General features: G+C 38.9%; 1 protein-coding gene across 9 annotated transcripts in view; it reads left to right on the plus strand.

Moving 5' to 3' along the window:
* The window catches only part of TAF1 (TATA-box binding protein associated factor 1), a 71,718-nt gene that overhangs the window by 22,448 nt on the left and 22,903 nt on the right, over positions 1 to 26,367 (plus strand). For 5 of the 9 annotated variants that reach the window (XM_005614257.4, XM_003365809.5, XM_070258794.1 and 2 more), the window contains exons 23-32: positions 1,349 to 1,562; positions 2,040 to 2,205; positions 3,350 to 3,561; positions 6,182 to 6,290; positions 6,527 to 6,625; positions 6,930 to 7,107; positions 12,290 to 12,357; positions 13,686 to 13,808; positions 14,528 to 14,620; positions 14,702 to 14,786. In XM_005614257.4, coding sequence (XP_005614314.1) covers positions 1,349 to 1,562; positions 2,040 to 2,205; positions 3,350 to 3,561; positions 6,182 to 6,290; positions 6,527 to 6,625; positions 6,930 to 7,107; positions 12,290 to 12,357; positions 13,686 to 13,808; positions 14,528 to 14,620; positions 14,702 to 14,786 — 1,347 coding nt within the window. The remainder of the gene's footprint in view (positions 1 to 1,348; positions 1,563 to 2,039; positions 2,206 to 3,349; positions 3,562 to 6,181; positions 6,291 to 6,526; positions 6,626 to 6,929; positions 7,108 to 12,289; positions 12,358 to 13,685; positions 13,809 to 14,527; positions 14,621 to 14,701; positions 14,787 to 26,367) is intronic. The other 4 variants (XM_070258793.1, XM_070258797.1, XM_070258795.1 and 1 more) reach the window with 1 other exon arrangement.

Below are 26,367 nucleotides of genomic sequence, written 5' to 3' on the forward strand. Positions count from 1 at the left end.
CTGGAGGCAGAAGTAAGGGATGAGTGTAGAAAAGTCTGTAGGTGAGGTAGAGAGATTACTGCAAACTGGACTCTAGGTTTGTCCGTGGGACACAAATTGAAGAGATGCTGCCAATCCATTACAGTCTCTGATGTATCAGGCCTGACTGAGCCAGGGCTCTCAGTGCTGTACATCAAGTGAGCTTTCTGGGCATTTGTCCTACAGGGTAAGAGTGTTTAATACAGAATCCATGGATGAATTTGGGGGGTTGTTCTTGAACCCTCTGAAATCACATGTAAATTCTGTTCAGATGTGCCTTTTCTGAGGAGAAGATCATGGCTTTCAGAAGATTCTCAAGGGTGTCTTAGACCTTAGAAAGTGAAAAATTACCAACCAAAAATTGCAGAAGTTGAGGGTGGGGATGATAAAGGCCTGAACTGGTTTAGGATATGGACATTGAGAATGAAAAGAGGAGAAAAGTCAAGGTGACCTTAAGATTTCGCTCTGGGCTTGCTAGAAAGATGGTGGTACCATTGGTTAAAGTAGTACATGTCAGAGAAAGGAGCAGGTTTAAGAAGGGAAGGTGTAATGTGTGGAGTTCGAGGTCCCCATGATACTTTCCAGCATAGACGTCAGGCAGGCAGTTGGAAACTTGGATGTGGATACTGAAAGAGAGGATAAGGCTGAAGATGAAGATTTAAATGACTATTCTCACTCATAATAGTCTTTCCTTTGTTTTCTCCTCTCTGTGAAAGCTTTGCGTAATTTTCTTGTTCTGACCGTTTTGTAAAGATGTCATAAAGCCTTTCCCCCAGTGTGGTCCTGGACCAGCAGTGTCTGTATCACATGGGAGCTTGTTAGAAATGCAGAATCTCAGACCTCACTCCAAACCTACTGAATTAGAGTCTGTATTTTAACGAGATCCTCAGTTGATTCCTCTTCATTCATATTAAAGTTTGAGAAGCATACTCTAGGCCTTAAGACTGGACGTTTTCTGTGGTGCCATTTTTTCCCTTGGGTGCTTTTTTTTAATGTGATCATCAACTACTTCCTGCTTGCACTTTCCTCTTGCACTGTTGTTCAGAGGAATCAGAATACAGCTATTGCTCTTCTCTCCCCTAGAACAAACATATAGTTCTTTGAGATCCTTTCAGAACTTTTTGTACTTAAAAAATGGGAACATTGGCAGTGGTCAAATGAAGTCAGGAAAGGACAAAGCAGTGTGTTCTTGGGGCTGGTGGTGACTTTGGTGCTTTCTGTAGAACCATAGTTTTGTGGTATGTTGAGCTTCGAGGTCTCCACTCAACCCCAAGAAAATGGCCATTTAGGTGGTAGGGGGAATGTGTGGAAATCTTTTTCTGCCTTGCAGCAGCAGGTTCCGCAGCATCAGGAAACAATCACAGAGATGATGACACAGCTTCTGTGACTAGCCTTAATTCTTCTGCCACTGGCCGTTGTCTCAAGATTTATCGCACATTTCGAGACGAAGAGGGGAAAGAGTATGTTCGCTGTGAGACGGTCCGAAAGCCAGCTGTCATTGATGCCTATGTGCGCATACGGACCACAAAGGATGAGGAATTCATGTGAGTTTGACTCACCACTTAGCCAGTGTGATAAGGAGAATGATGATAATACTGGGGAATAAGAGTGAGGGCAGGTGTTTGAGTTTTAGTGACAGGGTTTTGCACAGTTGGCCCTGGAAGTCTATGTTAATTGGGAACCATCTTGCTTTTAGATCTTTGGGTTTTAACAGAGCCAAATCACAGGGAGAATTCCAAATTTGCGGCAAAATAAAGGCATGTTTTCGGTTCCATCTGGGTCCTTTGTATTTCAGTTGGTTGGTTGGCAAAAATCCCAGGGATAACTCAGGACTTCTCATTCTGAGAGAGACCTCTCTGCAAAGGGGAGGCTAATGAGTGGGGGTGATGGGAATACCAGGTAGCCCCTTTTCTTTCAGTCTGAATGGATTACTTGAGTTCTCAGATGTTTAGCTATTGGGACAGTCTTGGTTTAAGTTTGCTTATGGTCCTATGATATTTTTTTTCCCCTCTGTTATTCAGTCGAAAATTTGCCCTTTTTGATGAACAGCATCGAGAAGAGATGCGAAAAGAACGGCGGAGGATTCAGGAGCAACTGAGGCGGCTTAAACGGAACCAGGAGAAGGAGAAGCTTAAGGGTCCTCCTGAGAAGAAGCCCAAAAAAATGAAGGAGCGTCCTGACCTAAAAGTCAGTATAACAAAGCAAAGGAAGAAAGCATACCTTCTCCCTTAGCTTTTAGCATCCTCCCTTACTGGGAATTAGGGCAGTATTGTGGAAAGCTAGTTTGAAGTGATGTGGCTATTTGGGTGGTATCAGCGCTAGTGTGACTACCGACAACACCCCAGCTAATCTGGTATCACTGGGTATCATTTTATACTTTATTAGAAATATTTTTCTAGGGGTTGAGATAGGTTTGGTGGATTTTTTTACATGTGCATTTATGTACATATATACGTATACACACATACATCTTGCTTTTAAATTCTATATATTAAAAGAAACAACAGAAAAAAACATACTGTACAGGTTGCTTTTTATAACTTAGGTAGGATTGCAGATATTACTGTGCAATATAACTGTAATGTGCACTGTAAAATGAGGCAGCTTTGGAATAGTGGAAAGAGCCATGGACTTGGAAACAAGATCTGGCTTCAGGTTTTGGTTCTGCCATTTAATAGCTCTATGACCTAAACCTCTCCAAACCTGTTTTCTATAAAATGATACCTGTCACACAGTGGTGTTGTCTTAAGTGATAGAATGCATGGGAAGCACTTGATAAACTATAAAGTTCTCAACAAATGTAAACTGCTGTTAACATGTACTGAGGTGGATGTTTTACTGTTCCTTTCTTGTATATGATATTATATACATAAGATACAGTATTGACCCCATTTTACAAATGAATCTGAAGGCAGCTGCAACACTGAGATGTAGACTTGGTATTATTGAGCCTTTTTCTTGGAGCTGGGAATATGTTTGTGCCAGCTGCCTCTGCTGCTGGATGCAGCCTTGGTCTTCCAATGGCCTTTCTCCTGTGTATTTAATATTTTTGTAGTTTACAAGTTAAATTGGGAATGGAAATCCTCTCCCTTTTCTTCCTCACTTGATTTTTAAAGAAATGTTCAGTCTCTGAATTTCATTTTATTTTTCATGTGTAATTTCCATAACGTGCTTCTGTCTAGTGGCTTTTGGTTGAAAGGTGTATAACAATTCTGTTAGAACAAGAGTTCTGAGCTTGCCTTTGTTTCTCTCTTGCCTTGTATGTCTTTCTTAAAGCTAACATCATGCAGCCTGCTTGCTTTTGACATATTGGTACTTTTTCCTTTTGCAGCTGAAATGTGGGGCTTGTGGTGCCATTGGGCACATGAGGACAAACAAATTCTGCCCCCTCTATTATCAAACAAATGCTCCACCTTCCAACCCTGTTGCCATGACAGAAGAGCAGGAGGAGGAGTTGGAAAAGACAGTCATTCATAATGATAATGAAGAACTTATCAAGGTTGAAGGGACCAAGATTGTCTTGGGGAAACAGCTAATTGAGAGGTAAGGGATAACAGACAGAAAGTGCTGCAGGAGAGATCTGTGAGAGGTTGGTGATATTGATAACGTGGTTGGGGTAGATGTGATGTGTTCTCTGAACTGGAACTAAGGGCATAGGAACTTTGATGGATTTTCCTCAGTAATTGTTACAAGGAATGAAAATTACAGTAATGAGTAAAGCACTCATTAAGCTCCACCACTTGCCCTTGGGCATGCTACCTAACTTTTCTTATTTACAACTTAACTAACTTTCCTTATTTACAAAATAAAATCACCCTTACAGGGCAGTTATGAAGAAAAGCTAAAGAGACTAAAGCATGTTGTCCACTGCCTGGCATATGGTAGATATTCTTCCTGTTCTACTTCCAGGCACTGGTAATATTTGTAAGGTCCCTGATCTGAGTGTTCTGATAAGGCACTGTCTGAAAGGATTAAGGAGACACGCAGTGTGCTTATATCTACCTGTCTCTTGCCCTCAGAGAATTTAATAGATAATCAAGTGGAGAAGTTTTTAAATTAAAAAAAAAATTTCCCCTAAGTTTTTAGTTTGAAAACTGCCAACCTACAGAAAAGTTGAAAGAATAATACAATATACTGTTCCTCTGAATTCACCAACTGTTAACATTTGTCACATTTGTTTCATCTTTATATATCTAAAACTTTTTCTTTTCAGCTAACCATCTGGATATAAGTTGCAGGCACCATGACGTTTCGCTCATAAATTCTTTAGCACACATCTCCTAAGAATAAGGATATAACAACATGATACTATTATTGTACCTAAGAAAATTAACATTAATTCAGTAGTATCTAATAATCAATCCTTATTCAAATTTCTCCCGTTGTCTCAATGTTCTTTATTGCCTGCCCCCCCGCCCCCAATTTGGGATTCAATCCCAGTTCAAACGTTAAGTATTTTGAGTGTCTCTTAATCTAGGACTATTCTCCCCACCTTTTTTGTTTTTCATGACATTGAATTTTTTAAAGAGTCCAAGCCAATTGTGTCATAAAATATTCTGCATTCTGGAATAGTCTGATTGTTTTCTCATTGATTATATTCAGATTAAATGTCTTCAGCAAGATTACTACGTAGGTGTTACTGTGTACTAGGTACACCACATCAGGAAGCACATAATGTCAGGCTTTCTCCCTGTTTGGTTATGAAGTGGTGATCCCCAGATCCCTCTATATTAAAAGTGTTTTTCCCTTTGTAATTAATATGTGGATGAGTATCTTGTTCCCTAACAGTCTTTCTCTCAATAGTTTTAGCATCTGTTGATGATAATTGCCTAACTCAGTTATTACGTTAAGGGTTGCAAAACAGTTTCTGATTCTAGCATTCTTTCTACATTAACTGGTATTCTATAAAGAAGAGCTTCCTCTCCCTTTTTGTATGAGTATTACCATGGATTCTTAAATTCTTTCCTTTGTAAAGTTAATGTATTACAGTTCGTTAGCATCATTATTTATTTTGATGCCCGTGTTGTCCCAAATTTGACTCCTTCAGGCCAGAAACTGTGTGCTTTTGAAATGACCCTATAAATCTTTGAGAACTTTTTTGCTTTCTGGCACAGGATGTTTCAGGTTCTCCTGGAAATTTCCCTGTCCCAGACCTAGAATCAGCCATTTCTCCAAGGAACCTGGTTCCTTTTATTGGGGAATGATATTAGAAACCACGATCTAGATGTTAGGTAGACTCATTGCCACTGAGATGTCATTGCTTCTAGGCTCTTAGTGTATAGAACTAGGAAATATACATGCGTTGTAAATCACAACTTCATATCGATACCTCCAATTCAAATTGTATCTACAGGTTCTTCCTCATCTTCCCCCATTTCATATTTGTATCCTTTCTCTGGTTCCCAGCATCAATATATTTTTTCATTTGCTCTGTCCTATGATATGTACAAAATAGTTTGAGAATTACAATAACAATACCACTGCCAACAACAAACCTATGAAGTAGATTCAAAGTGTTTTCTGTAGTTTGTTGTCCTTGGACTACATGCCATTGAAGTTGTACAGTCAGGGTATTATATTTAAAATATATTTGAGTTCTTTTTTGTGTGTAATTTTTAATCAATTTGATATACAGTTATATTCATTTGTTTCTGTTTCTATTAAGTTTTGGGTTCTTTTTTCCATCCTTGTTGATTTAATTTATCAGTATCTATAATAGTCATGCTTTGAAGCACATTAGAAAAGGAAAATGTAGTATGTTGATCTCCTACAGTGGGAGGGAAGAAAGTGGATGGGCTTTTAATGATTGAGGGAAACTCGAACTAGTTTTTCTTTTCAAACCAGTTTTTAATTTCTTCCTTGTTTTCATTCTGAATAAGTTTCCTAGCCCTTTAGCCCTAAGATAGAATGTTGGAGCTAGAACGATTCTTGAAATTCCTTTAGCCTAGTTCCCTTATCTTCCAAATAGGAAACAGGTGAAATTGTGCTTTGCCTAGTTCTTTATTAATTTGGAGATCCTGTGAGGCCTTGCCTGATCTGAGCCTTAGAATGTGGGTGTCTGGCCTTTGGTTTGGCTTTTTCCTCCCCAGGCTCATGCTCAGTTGCTTTTTTTCTGAGGACTAGAAATAGGGACTTCATGCTATGAAACTGTTATTGATTGCAGTGCAGATGAGGTTCGCAGAAAATCTCTGGTTCTCAAGTTCCCTAAACAGCAACTTCCTCCTAAGAAGAAACGACGAGTTGGAACCACTGTTCACTGTGACTATTTGAATGTGAGTATCTGCATTGGTTCTTTCTGACCAGATGGGGTTCTCATTGATTCTCTCCCAGGCCTCTAATCCACAGCTCTGACACGGCCTTAGAGTCTCCCTTTGGCCTTGCCCTGAAAATTGTGTATACTGTTCATTACAAAATTAAATAAGTATATGTTTAATATATTTAGCTAGCTAGAAAGTATTATTTGTTTATTTTATCTAAAGAAGCATTTTGATTTCTTGTTTCTCCTTAGAGACCTCATAAGTCCATCCACCGGCGTCGGACAGACCCCATGGTGACATTGTCATCCATCTTGGAGTCTATCATCAATGACATGAGAGATCTTCCAAATGTGAGTTTATTGCATTCATATCTACAGTAGGGATGGCAAGGCCCTTTGTTCTGTCTGTGATTTCAGAGAGAAGGCAGTAGAGTATAGTCCTAGGTACCTGGAACTCCTAATTCTTTGGGATGTAGTTTTTTGGGTTTTTTTTTTTTAGCAGCTTAGTAGAGGAAACCGTCAGCCCTGTTCCATCTAGAAAGATTCCTTTGAGAGTTGATGGCCAGGTAGAGAGTTAAGATGTAAGAGAGTCTTCAGGAATTGGCTCCGGCAAGTGTTCTTTGCTCATGGATGGTGCTGGCTCTTATTTGCACAGACATACCCTTTCCACACTCCAGTCAATGCGAAGGTTGTAAAGGACTACTACAAAATCATCACTCGACCAATGGACTTACAAACACTCCGTGAAAATGTGCGTAAACGCCTCTACCCATCTCGGGAAGAGTTCAGAGAGCATTTGGAGCTAATTGTGAAGAATAGCGCAACCTACAATGGTAAGAATCACCTGTTCCTTGACTGCAAAGGTCACTTTCAGATCTTTCTTTGTCCTTTACTAGTCGTAAATTCAGATTAGATTGGACTGACTGAAAGGACCTGCAATATATTAGGGCATTTTGGGGTTTTGAAAATCGGGTAGTAAACATTTTAGTCATTTAATAAATATTGCTTCTTTTTATTAGCACTTTTTAATGTATCCTCTAGAGAATTTGGAGTCTGTCTGTTGAAATGAAACAGTTGCATGGGGAGCAGTGGGAGGAAGAAGTGGGTCTAGGGAAATGGAAGGGAGAGGCATTTGATGTGGATGGAACCTGTGTACCGTATGTGCCTGTTATGACCGTATTTGCTGTATGTGAATCTTTGATTTGATCTACAAATCTGTTATATGTCTACTTTGCTCAAAAGCTGCAAAGGCAAGGAGGAAGAAATCTGTTTTCTGAGTCTTGAAGAGGGGGAAACAATACAGCTTCTGCATGTAAAGGATGAAGTTTTCTGGTTTCCCGTTGTATCCTGAGCACATATAAGTGTAGAGCTTAAGAGTACAGACAGAGTATGAATCATGGCTCTGCCACTTATTAATTGCGTTGCCTTAGACAAGTTATTCACCCTCATGTAGCCTCTTTAGTTTTCTCATCTGTAAACGTGGGACAATAGTAGTACCTAGGTTTTAAGACCTTTCATAAACAGGCCTGACCCATTTATCTAGTCTCATCTCCAATGACTGCCTCCCATACCTACTATAGACTTCTGCCACACTCAGCGTTATATTTCACTAACTATCCTATGCTGTTTCTTCATGTCTTTGCACAGTCTTTGCCCTCTGTCTGGAATACCCTTTCTTCCCTTTCAGTGGTGAATTGCCATTCATATTTCCAGACCAACTCATATCATCCCTTCATGAAAACTTATTCAAATTCCCTAAAATATCCATTTTTCGATTCTCTGTGCCCCCCCAGCACAATTAAGTCAAGTTTTATAGCTCTTACTGTGTTTATATATAATTATTTATATATCTGATTCTCCCACCACTTTGTGACCTCCTAGAGAGATTCTCTCTTATTCATCTCTGTATTCCCAGGGCCTAGGAGAGTGCTGGGCACATTCAAGGGAAGAATAAGTTTGTTAGGCCCAACTGTCATTCAAGTTGCAAAGCTAAATACTTAAACAAAAATCAGATTGGAGGGGGAATTGGGAAGATAAGAGTTGACTTTGAAATTATAGAGCTTAAGATACCTGTGGGTCATTTAGGTGGAGATATTAGTAAAAAATTGGAAATTTAAAAGTTGTGACTTTCTCACAGCCTTACATCCCCTTCTACCTCAATCTTCTTTTTCATACCTGACTGCTGATGATAGTACTCATAGTACTACCAGCCAGCCCTGGTGGTCTGGTGTTTAAGATTCGGTGCTCTCACTGCCACAGCACAGATTTATTTCCTGGTCAGGGAACCACCCCACCTGTGTGTTGGTTGTCATACTGTGGCAGCTGTATGTTGCTGTGATGCTGAAAGCTATGCCACCAGTATTTCAAATACCAGCAGGGTCACCCATGCTGGACAGGTTTCAGTGGAGCTTCCAGACTAAGTCAGACTGGGAAAAAGATCTAGCTATCCACTTCCAAAAAAATTCACCGTGAAGACTCTGTGAATAGCAGTGGAGCATCGTCTCATATAGCACCGGAAGGTGAGATGACAGTGCAAAAAAGACCAGGCAGGGTTCTGCTCTGCTGTACACAGGGTCGCTAGGAGTCGAAATCGACTCCACAGCACTAACAACAAAGTAATACTACCAGTGGCACCAAGTGCTTTACTTGCATTAGTTTCTTCATTTCACCATAAGAAATCTCTGAAATGGGTACTATTGTAATCCTCATTTTATAGAGGAACAGACAGGTAAATCACACTGCTAAAGAGTGGCAGAGATGTGAATCCAGGTATAGCTAGCTGCAGAGCTTGTGCTCTTAACCACCATACTCCATATACTCTTCTCCACTTGTTCTCTTCTCCTTCACACCTCTCAGAACCCCACAGTTGCCTTCTGCAGGACCTTTAGCAACCTCCTAATTGCTGGATCATGTGGCCGCATTTCAGAAGTATCTTTTATTTGAACAGCTTTATTGAGATATAATTCTCATACCATACAATTCACTCATTTAAAGTGGTCAGTTTAATGTGTATTATCCATGTTATAACATGTATCAATACTTCATCCTTTTTTATTACCACATAATATTCCATTGTATAAACATACTCCATTTTTAAAATCTGTTCATCAGTTTATGGACATCTGGGTTTTTTGTACTTTTTGGCTAATATAAATAATGCTGCTGTGAACATTTGTATGCAGCCTTTGTGTGGACATTTGTTTTCATTTCTCTTCGATATATACCTGTGAGTGGAATTGCTGGTAACACGTGGTAACTCTGTATTTAACTTTTTGAAGAACTGCCAAACCGTTTTCCAGAGCAACTGCACCATTTTACAATCCCACCAACAATGTGTAAGGGTTCCAATTTCTCCACATCTTTGTCAACACTGTTATTGTCCATCTTTTTTTATTCTAGCCATCCTAGTGAATGTGAAGTGGTATCTTATTCTGCTTTTGATTTGAACTTCCCTAATGACTAATGATGTAGAGCATCTTTTTTCCCTCCAGTTTTATTGATATAATTGACATACATCACTGTAGAAGTTTAAAGCGTACAGTGTAATGGTTTGACTTACATATATTGTGAAATGATGACTGCAGTAAGTTTAGTTAGCATCTGTCATCTCATATGGATACGATGAAAAGAAAAAGCGCAAAATAAAGTTTTTTTCCTCCTTGTTCTCGTGATGAGAACTCTTAGAATTTACTTTCTTAACAACTTTCATGTATACCATACAGCAGTGTTAACTATAGTCCTTGTGTTGTATATTACATCCCTAGTACTTATTTATCCTATCGCTGGAAGTTTGTTCCTTTTGACCACCTTCCTCCATTTCCGCCTTTCCCCACCCTTTGCCTCTGGTAACCACAAATATAATCTCTTTTTCTATGAGATTGATTTTTTCCCCCAGATTCCACATATAAGTGTGATCATACAGTATTTGTCTTTGACGTTGAGCATCTTTGCATGTGCTTAGAAGTGTCTTTCTCGAACTTTAGTGTATTTGGCACTACTGACCACTTGTTTCTCCTCGATGCTCTCATCTCCCTTTTCCAGGAATACTTTCTCTAATCACTTTCTACCTTTTTCATTCTCCTGACTTCAGCTACTATGTATCCATTGATATCACTTTCTCCAACACATACCTCTCTTCTGAGCTCCATACTCATGTTTCCAGTTGCTGTGAAACATGTCCATTTTTCAGTGCCCTACTGGTAACTCTTTACCTGATTGTCTTTTTAGATGATGATATTACCATCCATCTAGTTGTCGACCTAGAAATATTAGTCATCGTTGATTCTCCCCTTTTCCCCCACACTCATGGTTCACTAAGTCCCATAAATTGTATCTTCTAAATTTTGCTGGAACACGTCCCCTTCCTTTCAGTTTCTATTGCTACTATCTTAGTTGAAGCCCTCGTCATCTCTTGTTTGATGTGTTACAACAGCTTCCAGACTTTCCCTCTGCTGTTTGCCTTAATTCTTCACTCTATTGACAGGGTATTTTTTTCTAAAACACAAATTTGAAAAATTACTCTCCAGCATAAAATCTTCGGGGGCTTTCTATTGCCTGTGAGACCTTTGTAACATGGCCCCTCCTGCCTCTCCAAGTTCCATTCATTTCCTTTTTCTCCTCCACACATACCTGTATTCCACTTCTTCCAAACTACTTATGGTTCCTGTTGTGAAGTGTGCTGCTTCATGTTTCTGTGAATTTGCTTACTTCTGTGTCTTTGCATACTTTTTTCTCCCTCTGGAATGTCTTTCTACCCTATTGTCTACCTGATGGACTTCTACTCTTCATTAATGACACTGCTCAAATGTCAGTCACAACAAGCCTTCCCTACTCCTCCCCTGTACACAGATTTAATTGTTGTAAAACAGCTCACAACATATTTCATAAATAACCCCTCCATATTTCGTAGCAACCAGTACATTCCTCTATTGTGCTTTTCTTAACTCAACTTTTAAAATTTTATTATGGAAATTGTTAGGCATATACAGAAGTAGAGAGAAGAGTAAATAAACCTCAGTGCACCTATTCACCCAGTTCAGCAATTACCAGCACATGGCTGATCTTGTTTATAGTTTAGTCTGCATTTCCAGACATCGTATCATTTCGTCCAGGGATACTTGAAGCACTTATGCTCTGTCTTGCAGTGATTTATTTTCATGTCCTTCTCTTTGACAAAACCAAGAACTGTCTAAGATAGGAACTGTGTCTATTTTCCCTTTATTCTCATCATTGAATACAGCACAGGCAGTCATTAAACATTTGTTGAATGAATAAGTGAATGCTAAATTAATTAGTAGTTGAGACTAGAACTGAGGTTTAGACTCTGGGGAACACTTATAGAAAAGAATAGACAGAGGAAGATAATGAAGCAAAGGGTACTGAAGAGAAATAGAATTACTGTCTAGATGAAAATGTTTTAACTATCCCTATGATGAGCTTAAATTAAGGCAGCCATAGCAGAGAGTGTAGGAGAGAGTTCGAGGATTTTCTGGAGCTCTCTTATGGATTTTAGGGAAACTAAAGCGATAGTCTGAGGTGGAATAGAGCTTCTTTTATGACAAAGGCTTTGTATTAGCTGTATGTTGGGAGGACATCACAAACCGTAAGTTCTACAAACAAAATTATAGTCATAAGTTTTATATGCTAAGTATGGAAAGATTATAAATCATGCATTGATCTCCTCAGCCATCCTTAAACAAATTATCGTTCCCCATCCATAGTCTCATTTTCAAGGTATTCAAGGCAGCAGTATAACAGTAGTGTTACCATGTGTAGATATACACAAATAAGGAAGAGAGCTAAAATTAGTTGATTGAACCATATTCTGTATCTGCTATGTGTTAGGCACTGAAAAATGAAGATAAGACTGGTATGTTTGTGTAACCCAGCAGTTAGGCTGGTGCCTGGCACATATTTAGGTGCTTAAGTAAACGTGTTAAAAGTCTGGAGGGGTGTTGGCAGCTCTTGGCTCCCATTTGTAATGGTCCCATCTCTTATTGTTCCTCTGTAATTTAGGGCCAAAGCACTCATTGACCCAGATCTCTCAATCCATGCTGGATCTCTGTGATGAAAAACTCAAAGAGGTAAGACATTTAAAATAAGAGAACAGGGGCTAGCCCCGTGGCGGAGTGGTTAAGTTCGTGCGCTCCGCTACAGGCGGCCCAGTGTTTCGTTGGTTCGAATCCTGGGCGCGGACATGGCACTGCTCATCAAACCACGCTGAGGCAGCGTCCCACAGCTAGAAGGACCCACAACGAAGAATATACAACTATGTACTGGGGGGCTTTGGGGAGAAAAAGGAAAAAAAAATAAAATCTTTAATAAAAAATAAGAGAACAACAGTGGAATTTGAAAGTGGCAGGTAGCAGGGTTGAGAAAGTAGGGAATGTAACAGAAGGAATGTGGGAGTAGCAGATCTTTGGTATGTTAGAGTCTGGAAGGGAGCTTAGGAATCATATAGTCCAGTCCATTCCTTTTGTAGATAGAAAAACTGAGGTCCATGGAAGAAAATGACTTGCTCTGGGCATCATGACTGAATAGTAGAGCTAGGATTAAAATCTAGAACCCACACAACTCTTTAGAAAGGGCCAAGGAAAGTGACTTCCCAAGAAGTCAGCTGGAGCTAAGAGATTGTGTTTTGGCAGGGAGGAATTTTAACTTTTAAAAAGATAATCTATATTCCATCCTCTCACCAAAAAAAAAAAAAAAAAGACACTTTATAAGCTTAGAAAAATACGAGTATGATAATAATGTTAATATTGAGGTAAACAGATCATAAAGGAGGATAACCAGTGACCAGTAAACATGAAAAGATTGTCAACTTGATTGATAATTGGAGAAATGCAGATTTAAACCATGATTAGATACCACTACATAGCCACCAGAAAGGCTAAAATTTAAAAAGACTTAAAAAAAAAAAAAACCCACTGACAACACTAAGTGTTGGTGAGGATATGGAGCAGTTGGAACACAAATTTCTTCCTAGTACAGTCTGAAATGAATTTATTGCATTAGATTTCCCTTACACAAAAGTCGCTAATCAGCAATAATGTGTTCCGTGTTTTTAGCCATAGTTTTACAGCAAAAATAGTGTGTAATATTAAAACCTAACTCGGTGAAGATGTTTTTGTTCTGGGAGCTAAGTTCTTGATGCCCAGGGATGTATATTTTTGGTGATCTACAAGAATAGAAGATAGAATACCTAAAGGAGTGGTTGGTACCTCCCTTTTCATCCTTTTACTGGAATATCATTTCTCTTATCTGACCTTTTTGCCTGGAACTGAATAATTGACAATTCAGTTAGACTTTTTGGGGTGAGGGCAATAGACAACTGAACCTTAAATTATCCTTAATTTTCTTTGGTGATCACACCTCAGGGAAACTTCTACCTTTCCTTTTTGTTTCATGTCAGAAAGAAGACAAATTGGCACGTTTGGAGAAAGCCATCAACCCCTTGCTGGATGATGATGACCAAGTGGCATTTTCTTTCATTCTGGATAACATTGTCACCCAGAAAATGATGGCAGTTCCAGATGTGAGTGATCTCTATGCTAAATCTTGTGAGATGGTGTAGGGGAAATGACAGGATGATAGGCTGCACATGTGTATGTATGTTGGGGAGTCTGGAGGGGTGGTGTTTGTCAAGTCAAACTGGTGTATAATTTTAACAACCGACCTTTTAGCTTTATGAGTGTGTTATCATTGAAATCAAAGAGGCCAGGAATTTGTGGATATAAAAGGGTGTTTTCTTGTTGTTGGCATTCGGTATTTGAATGCTCCTGAACAGCCCGGGACAGAAATTAGGATGCCAGCTAATGGGAAGCTTTAGATTTAGAGGTGCTTCTTGACAAATGACAGTATGATAATTACTCAGTGTTTGTTTTCTTTTGTTTCATTTTTTGTCTTTTGCAACTTTATGGCAGGGCTACCATGTTGATTCTCTGTATCATTTGTTGTATTGATCCTCCCTAGGAATTCTGAACTGAGTTTCCTTTTGTGTTGTAGGCATGTGTTGTGTATGTGTAATGCTATAAAACTTCTGCATGGGACTAGGGAATAAGAAATTTTAATTGTGAATATAGGGCAGGAGTTCTCACCTTATCAGGGCATAGGAACCCTTAAAGGAATCCATGAACCTCTTAAATTATATGTAAAGTTTTGTGTGGTGATGTGTCTTTGTGACCCAATGAAGGTTGAGAATCTCTGGGGTAAAGAATGGTTTCCATTTAATTTCTCATGCTTTCTTTTTACTAGTCTTGGCCATTTCATCACCCAGTTAATAAGAAGTTTGTTCCAGATTATTACAAAGTGATCGTCAGTCCAATGGATTTAGAGACTATACGTAAGGTAAGTGATTTGATCTAAAGTGTCCTTTTGGAATCAAGTAACTTTGTACATGTATCTAAGTCCCTGATTCTTTAATCACAGAATATCTCCAAGCACAAGTATCAGAGTCGAGAGAGCTTTCTAGATGATGTCAACCTCATTCTGGCCAACAGTGTTAAGTACAATGGTGGGTATTTCTCCTTTCTTTTCTCTTTTTCCATCAATCTATCCATCCAACATTAGTTGGCATTGTTAAAATTTAAGTGCGTAAAGCAGCCTTGAGCAGTGATAGCAGAATCAGTCAAGTGACTTGCTCTGCTGCCTTTTTTTTTAAGCAGGCACATATTTTAGTGTGTGTTTTGTAAAGTTTGCTAATAGCTTTTAATGATGAAAAAGCAGTACACATTTATTTTTTAAACTTTGCAAAGCACAGGGAAATGAGATGAAAATAAAAATCAAATGGATATTACTTTAGGCTTTGAGCCATCACTGCTTTCCATGAGATGTGGAAACTCACCTATGACCCAGGCCCTTAGGTGGAGCTTAGGCAAATGTGTGGCTATAGACCACAGTGAGCTTCCTCAGAGCATGGAGTTTTTTCTCAGTGCATGAACTTGTTGAATAATATATGCCAGGTTCTGTACTAGCTACTTAATCTACTGATGGGAAAGACATAGTCACCATCCTCACGTAATTCACAATCCAGTTGTTGGAGAGAGACAGTTAAAATGCAGCTTGACAAGGGCTGTATTAGAAGGATGTACAAAGTGCACTGGAGGAGAAGGAGTACCTTCACGTAAGAGTTAGGGAAGGCTTCACAAACAAGCTAATAAAGTTCAGTTTTGAATGACTCACTTGTTAAGTACCCATTGATTAAGTACCTAACATGTGCTGGTGCTGAGAAATGCTACAAATATAAAATTAGATATGGTCCCTGCTCCTGAATTGGTTGTAGTTTAGTTGGGGGAATGGAAAAGAAAAATTAGGGAACTTAAATATTACAGTAGATACATGCATGGAGTGCCAGAGGAACATGGAAACAGGATGTCTAAATCACAGTGGGATAAGAGGAAGCTTTCTGGAAGAGAGTTTTCTTACCCTGAGTTCTAAAGGGTCAGTGGAGTTTGCTAGGCAAAGAATGTGGAGGAGAAAACGTTCTAGACAGACAGAACAGCAATATGTAAGGACAGTGAGGCCTGAAATTACATTATAGACTTAAGAAAGAAGTTGTTGAGGTTTCAGTTAAGTGTCCACGTTGGTGAATGACTGGTTATGTGTAGAGAGGCAGATAGGAGTCAAATTATAGAGGGCCTTGTGTGCTGTATGCCATAGTTAAGAGTTTGCTTTATCCTAAGTGGGAAGGCATTGAAGGAATTAAGCAGCAAACTGACAATCCCATGTAACTCCTTAAGCAAAAGAGAAGGAGCTAAGGGCATTTGAGAGAATTGCCTAGCATACTGAGGTCTCACCTAAAACTCCACATGATTTTATGACTTTTCTCCCACAATATTCAGCAGCCCAAGTAGTATGGCTGTGAGTTTGCCAGGTAGAAGGGACAGAGAATTGGAGGGAGGAAGTGAAGGAGGAGACAACCAGAAAGACAGATGAGGAAATGGACATTCTGGACAGAGAGAACAGAATGTTCAATATCATGGAGGAATGAAAGAATAGAGCAAGTTCAGGGAACTACACTTGATTAGAACCTATATATTTCATTAAGGGGAATGATAGGAGATGAGTCTCCCGTTTTTATTCTATCTGGGTTGGATTAAAAGAATCTGCTTTCTCCCTTGTGCTCTTCATATTGTTCATGGGAAATTAGAGAGTGGAAATGCTCTTTGTCAGGTTACGTATCTCTCCATTATTATCTCCTGAAAATACCTAAAGCTAATCAGCCAGAATTCTGGTAATAGAAATGTTGGTAGGTTCACAGATACCTAAAAATAATTATAACAAGTGATAAGCAAGAGTGTTACAGAAAGGCTGCTTGACCTGGTGATGGCCAGCTTAAGATGTAGGGGAGATTTATGAGGAGCTTGTGTAAGGCAATAAGAAATACCAGAAGATGCTAATTGAAAAATTAGCACAGGGTAGATGGACAAATCACAGAAGACAAAAATTAAATAGCTAATGAACATGAATATTCAGTTGCACCTAGTAATCAAAGAAATGCAAATTGAAAAACAAAGGTACCATTTTTTCACCTATTAGATGAGCTTAATTTATTTTTTTTTCTCTTGGCTGGGAAAGATTCACCCTGAGCTAATGTGTTGCCAATCTTCCCCTCTCTCTTTTCTTTTTCCCTCCCCAAAGCCCCAGTACATAGTTGGATATTCTAGTTTTAAGTCCTTCTAGATCATCTCTGTGAGCTGCTGCCATAGCATGGCTACTGACAGATGGGTAGTGTGGTTCCATGCCCAGGAACCAAACCCAGGCCACCAAAGTGGAGCATGCTGGACTTTAACCAATAGGCCATCAGGGCTGGCTCTCAATTTTTTTTTTAATAAAAGTATTCAATGCTAGTGAGGCAGGTGCTCTCGCATATTGCTGTTGGCAGTATAAAATTATAAGATATTTCTGGGAAGCTCTTTGGCAGCATTGAGAGACTTAAAAACAGTTAAGCGAACAGACATTACAGTCAGGTAGACTTGAATTTGAATATTGGCCCCACCGTTTAATAGCAATGCGACTTTGGGCGAGTAACCTAGCCTCTGCTTTCCCATCTGTAAAATGGGAATAATAATAGTATCCTCCTCAGAGGGCTTTTGTGAGGATTAAATAAAATAACGCATGTAAGTGCTTAACACATGGTAAGGTAATCTATCCTGAGCAGAGATGTAGACAGAGATGTTCATGATGATGTTATTTATATTAATGAGAAATAATCTGAATGGTTAATGTAAACGGAATGATTAGTTATTGTGCCATCTGTATGATGGATTATTATGCAAAGATTGAAAGCCCTTTTTTTAAAAACTAGTGACGTAAACGTTCACAATGTTAAGTGAAAAGCAGAACAAAAAACTGTTTATTTTAACTTAGTTATACTTATTTTAAAAAGCTGTGTATACATAGAAAAAGACTAGAGAGAAACACATCAACGTGATTTTAGTGGTTATTTCTGAGATGTTGGGTTAGGATTGTGTTCATTTTCATCTTTTGTATGTTTTCCAAGTTTTCTACTGGTATGGAAGGCAGAAAACTCTTCCTACAGGAAGTGACTTTTGAGATGAATTTTGAACGGTGATGATTATAGTATCTAATTCTCTATTGAGCACCGGCTGTGCCAAGCACATAGTTGAGTGGAGAAGAGTGAGGAAGAAGTTCCAGGCAGAGAGCACAAACGCAGAAGTAGATGAGAGTGCCTTGGATAGGGAAGTGCAAATAGCTGATTTTGGCTAGGGTGCAGAGTGAGAAATAGTTTTGGTGCTAAGAGATGAGTTTTGTTTGTTTGTTTGTTTTTTCTTTTTATTAAGATTATGATAGTTTACAACCTTGTGAAATTTTAGTTGTACATTATCGTCAGTCATGTTGTAGGTGCACCACTTCACCCTTTGTGCCCTCCCCCCACTGCCCCTTTCCCCTGGTAACCACCAATCAGTTTTCTTTGTCTATATGTTAACTTTCACCTATGAGTGGAGTCATACAGAGTTCGTCTTTCTCTATCTGGCTTATTTCACATAACGTAATTCCCTCAAGGTCCATCCATGTTGTTGTGAATGGGACAATTTTGTCCTTTTTTATGGCTGAGTAGTATTCCATTGTATATATATACCATGTCTTCTTTATCCAATCATGAGTTGATGGGCACTTAGGTTGCTTCCACATCTTGGCTATTGTAAATAATGCTGCGATGAACATAGGGGTGCATGGGACTTTTGGAATTGCTGATTTCAAGTTCTTAGGATAGATACCCAGTAGTGGGATGGCTGGGTCATAAGAGATGATTTTTTAAAGGTAAATGGGGCCAAATCATGAAAGGCCTAGTATGTAACACTTAAAGGCTTACCTTTAAAAGGAGAGAGGGCCATTTCAGGTATTTTAGTAAGATCATTCTGGAAGCTGTCCGAAGAATAGATAGGAGGGGAATGAGATGTGGAAACCAGTAAAGAAACTTTTGACAACAGTCTCAGTTAAAAATACTGAGGGCTTGAACTAAGGCAAGTAGCAATAAGAATGGAAAGATAGGGACAGATTGTAGAGATATTGAGGAAGTAGAATTGATATCTTCATAAATGGTTGGAAGTTGGGGGTGTGGCTAAAGGACACAGAATTCAAGCTGATGCCAAGTACTTGTATGCTCTTAGTGAAAACATAAATTGGTACATACTTTTTAGAGGACTATGGATGTTTGTTCCCTTTGACTAAGCAATTTCATCTCTAAGGAATACTCCACACAAGTTTGTAAAGGCATAAGTACAAATATACACGTTTGTAATTGCAACATTGTAATCACAGAAACATGGGAACATTCTGAATATCCAACAATAGGAAATTGGTTAAATAAATTATAGTACATCTATATGATGGGATACTATTTAGCTATCAAAATGGTAGATTAGCTAACAAGTAAGGTATATTTGTATATATGCTGATTCAAAATATATCTGAGATATATTGTTGAAAACTAGATTACTCAACAGTATATACAGAAGGGGTTGCAAATTCAGATCCTGTAGAGGCCAGACAGGTAACGTGAATGAGTGAAATGGTCTCAGTTGGGATTGATGAACTGGAGAGCACATACCCCATCGAAAGGGGTCCGTCACTTTTTAGCCCAGTTGTTGCCATAGAGTAGAATTACTAAAGGGAGCGATAGAGGATAATTTTTACTTTATACTTGTTTGTACTTAGGTGTTTGAATTCTTTTTAATTGAGCACACAATACTTTTGTAATTAAAAAAAAGAAATTTTTTTTTTTAAGATTTTATTTTTCATTTTTCTCCCAAAGGCCCCCGGTACATAGTTGTGTATTTTTAGTTGTGGGTCCTTCTAGTTGTGGCATGTGGGATGCCGCCTCAACGTGGCCTGACAAGCAGTGCCATGTTTGCGCCCAGGATTCGAACCAGTGAAACCCTGGGCCGCAGCGGAGCGCACGAACTTAACCACTCGGCCACGGAGACGGCCCAAGAAATTTTTTTTTTATTTGAGTTCATAATAGTTTACAGCATTGTGAAATTTCACTTGTACATTCTTTCTTGTCTGTCACCACAGAGGTGCTCCCCTTCTCCCCCTGTGCCCACCCCCCACCCCCTTCACCTGGTAACCACTGAACTCTTCTTTGTCCCTGTGCTTGTTTATATTCCACGTATGAGTGAAATTATCTGGTGTTTGTCTTTCTCAGTCTGGCTTATTTTGCTAAGCATAATTCCCTCCAGGTCCTTCCATGTTGTTGCAAATGGGGTGAATTTGTCCCTTTTTTCTGGCTGAATAGTATTCCATTGTATGTATATACCACATCTTCTTTATCCAATCATCAGTCGATGGGCACTTGGATAGTTTCCATGTCTTGGCTATTGTGAATAGTGCTGCAGTGAACATAGGAGTGCATATGTTACTTTGGATTGTTGATTTCAAGTTGTTTAGATACCCAGTAGTGGGATATATGAGTCATATGGTATTTCTATTTTTAGTTTTTTGAGGAATCTCCATACTGTTTTCCATAGTGGCTGCACCAGTTTGCATTCCCACCAGCAGTGTTTGAGGGTTCCCTTCTCTCCACACCCTCTCCAACATTTGTTATGTTTAGTCTTAGTGATTATAGCCATTTTAACAGGTGTAAAGTGGTATCTTAGTGTAGTTTTGATTTGCATTTCCCTGATAATTAGTGATGTTGAACATCTTTTCATGTGTTTATTGGCCATCTGTATGTCTTCTTTAGAAAAATGTCTCTTGATATCCTCTGCCAATTTTTTTATCAGGCTGTTTGTTTTTTTTGTTGTTCAGTTATGTGAGTTCCTTATGTGTTAGGGAGATTAACCTCTTATTGGATATATGATTTGCAAAAATTTTCTCCCAATTGGTGGGTTGTCTTTTGGTTTTGATCCTAGTTTCTGTTGCCTTGTAGAAGCTCTTTAGTCTGATGAAGTCCCACTTGTTTATTTTTTCTTTTGTTTCCCTTGTCTAAGACATGGTATTGGAAAAGATCCTTTTAAGTTTGATGTCAAAGAGTGTACTACCTATATTATCTTCCAGAAGTTTTATGGTTTCAGGACTTATCTTCAAGTCTTTGATCCATTTTGAGTGTGAGATAATGATCTACTTTCATTCCTTTGCATGTGGCTGTCCAGTTTTCCCAGCACCATTTATTGAAGAGACTGTCTTTTCTCCATTGTATGTTCTTGGCACCTTTGTTGAAAATTAGCTGTCCATATATGTGCAGTTTTATTTCTGGGCTTTCAGTTCTCTTCCATTGATCTGTGTGTCTGTTTTTGTACCAGTACCATACTGTTTTGATTACTATGGCTTGGTAGTACATTTTGAAGTCAGGGATTGTGGTGCCTCCAGCTTTGTTCTTCTTTCTCAGGATTGCTTTAGCAATTCGGGGTCTTTGGTTGCCCCATATGAATTTTAGGATTCTTTGCTCTGTTTCCGTGAAGAATGTCATTGGGATTCTGATTGGGATTGCATTGAATCTGTAGAATGCTTTGGGTAGTATGGACATTTTAACTACATTTATTCTTCCAATCCATGTGCATGGAATCTCTTTCCATTTCTTTATGTCGTCATCTATTTCTTTCAATAATGTCTTACAGTTTTCATTGTATAAGTCCTTCACCTCCTTGGTTAAATTTATTCCTAGGTACTTTATTCTTTTAGTTGTGATTGTAAATGGAATTGTATTCTTGAGTTCCCTTTCTGTGAGTTTGTTATTAGAGTATAGAAAAGCAACTGATTTTTGTAAGTTGATTTTGCACCCCGCAACTTTACCATAGTTGTTAATTATTTCTAACAGTTTTCTGATGGATTCTTTAGGGTTTTCTATATATAAGATCATGTCGTCTGCAGACAGTGAGAGTTTCACTTCTTCACTCCCTATTTGGATTCTTTTTATTCCTTTCTCTTGCCTAAGTGCTCTGGCCAAAACCTCCAGTACTATGGTGAATAAGAGTGGCGATAGTGGGCCTCCTTGTCTTGTTCCTGTTATCACAGGGATGCCATTCAGATTTTCCCCATTGAGTATGATGTTGGCTGTGGGTTTGTCATATATGGCCTTTATTATGTTGAGGTAATTTCCTTCTATCCCCGTTTTGTTAAGAGTTTTTATCATAAATGCTGTTGGATCATGTCAAATGCTTTCTCTGCATCTGTTGAGATGATCATGTGGTTTTTAGTCCTCGCTCTGTTAATGTAATGTAATCACACTGATTGATTTGCAGGTGTTGAACCATCCCTGTGTCCCTGGTTTAAATCCCACTTGAGCATGATGTGTGATCCTTTTGATGTATTACTGTATTTGGGTTGCCAATATTTTGTTGAGGATTTTTGCATCTATGTTCATCAGCGATATTGGCCTGTAGTTATCCTTTTGTGTGTTGTCCTTGTCAGGCTTTGGTATCAGTGTGATGTTAGCCTCATAGAATGTGTTAGGAAGTGCTCCATCTTCCCTAAATTTTTGGAATAGCTTGAGAAGGATAGGTATTAAATCCTCTCCGAAAGTTTGGTAGAATTCCCCAGGGAAGCCATCTGGTCCTGACTTTTATTCTTTGGGAGGCTTTTGATTACTGTAAGAAATTTTCGTTTTTGGAAGGATGGATAAATCAGATGACATCCAGAATTCTGACTTGGGCAACTGGTGGTACCATTGACTGATATAGAAGTAGTTTGGAGAAAAAGTGGTAGGGTTCACTTGGGTGTGTTGTGCTGGGGTAGAACATCCAAGTGAAGGCTTTTAGTAGATAGTTAGCTATATACAGGTCCAAAGCTCAGAAGAGAAGTCTATACTGTAAATATGGATATTTTTTTCAAATCATTGTATAAAAATATAAGTAGATGAGCTCAAATAGGGAGTAGGGTACATTCCTTGAACCCCCTGATGCTGTATGTACAATACAGTTGTATGTTTTTCTGGGTAGAAAGATCATAGCTTTATCAGATTATCAAAGTTGTATATGACCCAAAAAAGTTAGGAACCACTGTTTCATTAAGAGAGAATGTAGAATGAGAATAAACAGCGAATTCCAACATCTAAGGGATCAGATGGAGTATACTGAGGAGGGACTAGAATGGAAGAAGGAAAACCGGAAGAGAGTAATATCCTGGAAACCAAGAGAAGAGGAAAGTGGCCAGCAGGTCAAGTACTACAGAGAAGACTAAAGAATGGTTATTAGAAGAGCTTCTTTCAGTGAAGTGGTAGAATCAAAAGCCCGACTCCCGAGGATATGAATGGGAAGTAAGAAAGCGGAGACTGACATTTGCCTGTGAAGGGAAGAAGGAAGACTAACCAATATGTTGAAGGTGATGAGGGCAGTTGGACAGAGGAGACCCTTGTATAGGTGAAGGAGAAGAAAGTTAAGGACATGAGATGAGGTCCCTATGGAGGCGGGAAAATAGACATTGAGACAGAGTTTCTGCCCGGTTGCCTCTTATTTTCTTTGTAAAGTAGGAAATTGGTCTTTTGCTAAGAGTGGGTGAGGTGGTAGGACAGGGAATTTTAAGAGAAAGAAATGTAGATAAGAGTTTGAATTATCTGTTGTAGGAAATTTGAAAAGGAACTTACTAGGGACATTTCAAAACTGTTGAGCTGCCTCTGAGGGTCCAACTGAAGTTGGAGACCATTAGTTTTTATAGCAGCATCCATTAGCACAGTTGTATAATGTTATTTGTCACTGCTCATCAAACCAAGTTAGGGAATTGAGAAGGCAGATAATAGAATTGATTCAGGACTGGGATTTTGTTTTCTGGATGTGTTGGAAGGATCAGGATTGAAGGTGTTAGCAAGAAAAAAAAGGTTGAAGTTTGAGCTTCTCAACCTTTGTCACCAAAGGACCCTTTATAGCAGAAAACTGTTGACTACGTAGTCTCTAGTTTTGGGGGGTATCCCAAAGCAGCTGTACAAAAAGCTTGACATTTGTTTGGCAATTTGTGTTTTATCTTTAAAATTTACACTAATTTTGCATTAGGCTTATGTTTGTACTTTAACATAATTTAAATTTCTTACCGAATTACTTTATATGCCCCCCAACCTCCATCTTCAAGTAAAATTGCTGATGAAGGGAGATATAACACAATAATCCTATAGCTCACTTTAGTATACTGCTACACATTACCTTAGTTTCCAAAGCATGGGGGCTGATGAAGGAAGAAACTAAAGCCAGGGGAGGCTTGATAGGTTGGAAGACCGGAATTAATGGGCCTGTTAGTTTCCTTGAGGTCAGAGAGAGAATGAAGAAACTGGACAGATACAAGACTGATAAGAAAGTAGGATGTTGGAATTGAAACTTTCAGAGGTGAAGCAGTTTTCAGTCAAGACAACATGTTGGATATAAGCATGCATATGTTTGGCTGGAGTGGAGGTGCAAACCATTGGCATGAAGATTTGCAAAGGTTTTGGATGGTTAGTTCATGTGAACACTAGGGTAACCCACCATGGTAGGGAGGGATTTGGAGCCAAGAGGAAGATTGTGCCAGGTGTGTAAGTCCTTGGAGAATGTGAATGGGTTAATGATGGTGAGAAAAGGTGAAGAGCAGAGATCTCAAACTCCAGTGGCCTACAGGGACCAGGCAAGTAATGTAAATGAGTGAAGTGGGCTAGATGTGGATTGTGGTAAACTGGAAGAATATATATTCCATCTAAAGGGATATGTACTTTATTTCATCTGCTCGTTGTCCTAAGGAAATGAGTATCCAGTATTGCTAGATATCTTAATTTTTCAAGAGAAGCTGAAAATCTGGATTTTTTGTGTGTGACATTTCCCAATTTTTACATATTTGTAAATAGTTTTAAAAAATTATTTTAACTCTGTGAGGCAAATAAAAACATCTATCTGCAGGCCAAATCTGGCTCCGAGACAGCTGGATTTCGACCTCTAGCATAGTAGAGAACAAGCCTCAAAGTAGGGGAGGGATTTTTTTTCCCAAGGGGAAGTAAATAATTTGGTAGCAGCGGTGGACAGCCTAGAAGGCTGACGCCCCCCTGCCCATTAACCAGTGGATGAGAGTATAAGAAGCTTGTGAATTGGGCTGTAAGGATTAGTGGTGTCATGTGGTTTGAAGTGTGACATCTTTTGTACTAAAAGGACATCTGTCATGGAGGTGAAGGCACATAAGAGATGTTTCCTGCTATCGGGTACTATACACAGAGTAACTTGTTTAAATGGCCAGATACGAACCTGCCTATTTTTACTTAACAGTGACAAAATCCATGTGGAATCTATTCCCTACTTTAAATTTTTGTTTCAAAGAATTTTACTAACCAAAATTAGTAGAATGGTATCTCTAGTTAACATTATTTTGACTCTTTCCATTCAAATCCTTCACACATAATGTCACACTGCATGTAAGCACATTTCCATAGCATTTTATATACCTTCATTGACTTATCCTGTATTATCACATATGGAGCCCATGAGCTATATTGTATATAGCTAGAGTGCTTAGCACTGAGGTTAGGGTCATTAGGCAACCAGTGGAAGACCAGTAGCATTCCATGTGAAACTGCACCCGGAAGGATGCAGTACATATCAGGACTCAAGTCTTGTGTTTACATGGTAGTGACAATAAAGTTCAAGTCCTTATGCCTTCCAGCTATCACATAGGTACTGAATCTGTCTCAGAGCCTCTGATCACATTCAAATAACATTCGAAAAGAACATTAATAATCAGGGAAACCCAAAACTTGGGATTGGCGCTATTTGCATTTGTCTCAAAAGGCACACAACATTCCATGTCAGTGAGAGAGTCATACAGATAAAGAAATCCTTTCTGAAAAACAACACACACTTTTTGCCAGTCTTAACAAAGCCACACGGTCATGAGTAGTTGGCAGAGGCCTTAATACTTAATGTTTGATTAGATTTGAAATGAATTGCATAGTCTGTACCAATAGGTGATGCCGAACATTTATTAATGCTGAGCATTTATGCGAGCATTTATTCATGCTGAGATCTCTCTTCCCCAAGAATTTCCTAGCAAGTTCCTCCTCCATTGCTCTTCAAACCAAAAATTAACTCTAAGAAGAAGCCATCTTCAGGATGGACCTGGCACAGGTAGATCATGTGTCATAACACCTGAGAGCCTGAAGTTTTAGAATGCTCAGTGGAACCCTACAATCTAGATTAGATATAAAATAAATTTACCAAAAAAAGAGTCTCCTGGAAAGAAGGTTTTTCCCACTTTTAACTCCCAACCCTGTGTGAGCTCTGATAGTTGTTCTGCTTATATGGGACCCTTTGTGGAGTCTCATCCTATACATGTGCAGCTTAGTATTCAGCCAGAGACTCAAGGGAATCTCTGCACGTTTTCAGTTATTTTTCTGTGGAGCTCCCTCGTTTCCAGTTCTGCCCTGCAATTTCTAGCTCTTAGCCTCCTCAAACTCCAATGCCTGACTCTATAGCTTAGTGAGACTGCAGTGCTTTGCTTGGCTTCAGCAGAAAGCCAAGGACAATTGTAGGGCTCAGTTCCTTTATTTCCAACTGAAGTTGGTCAGTGTTTGAAAACAGTTGTTTCATAGGTTTTTTCCAGTTTTCTGGTTACACTGGGAAGACTAGTTCAATAGCAGTTACTCCATCATGCCCAGAAGGTCTTCTAATTTATAGTGTTTTCTGACA

This window comes from Equus caballus, chromosome X (assembly GCF_041296265.1).
Source record: "Equus caballus isolate H_3958 breed thoroughbred chromosome X, TB-T2T, whole genome shotgun sequence".
NCBI lineage: Eukaryota > Metazoa > Chordata > Mammalia > Perissodactyla > Equidae > Equus > Equus caballus.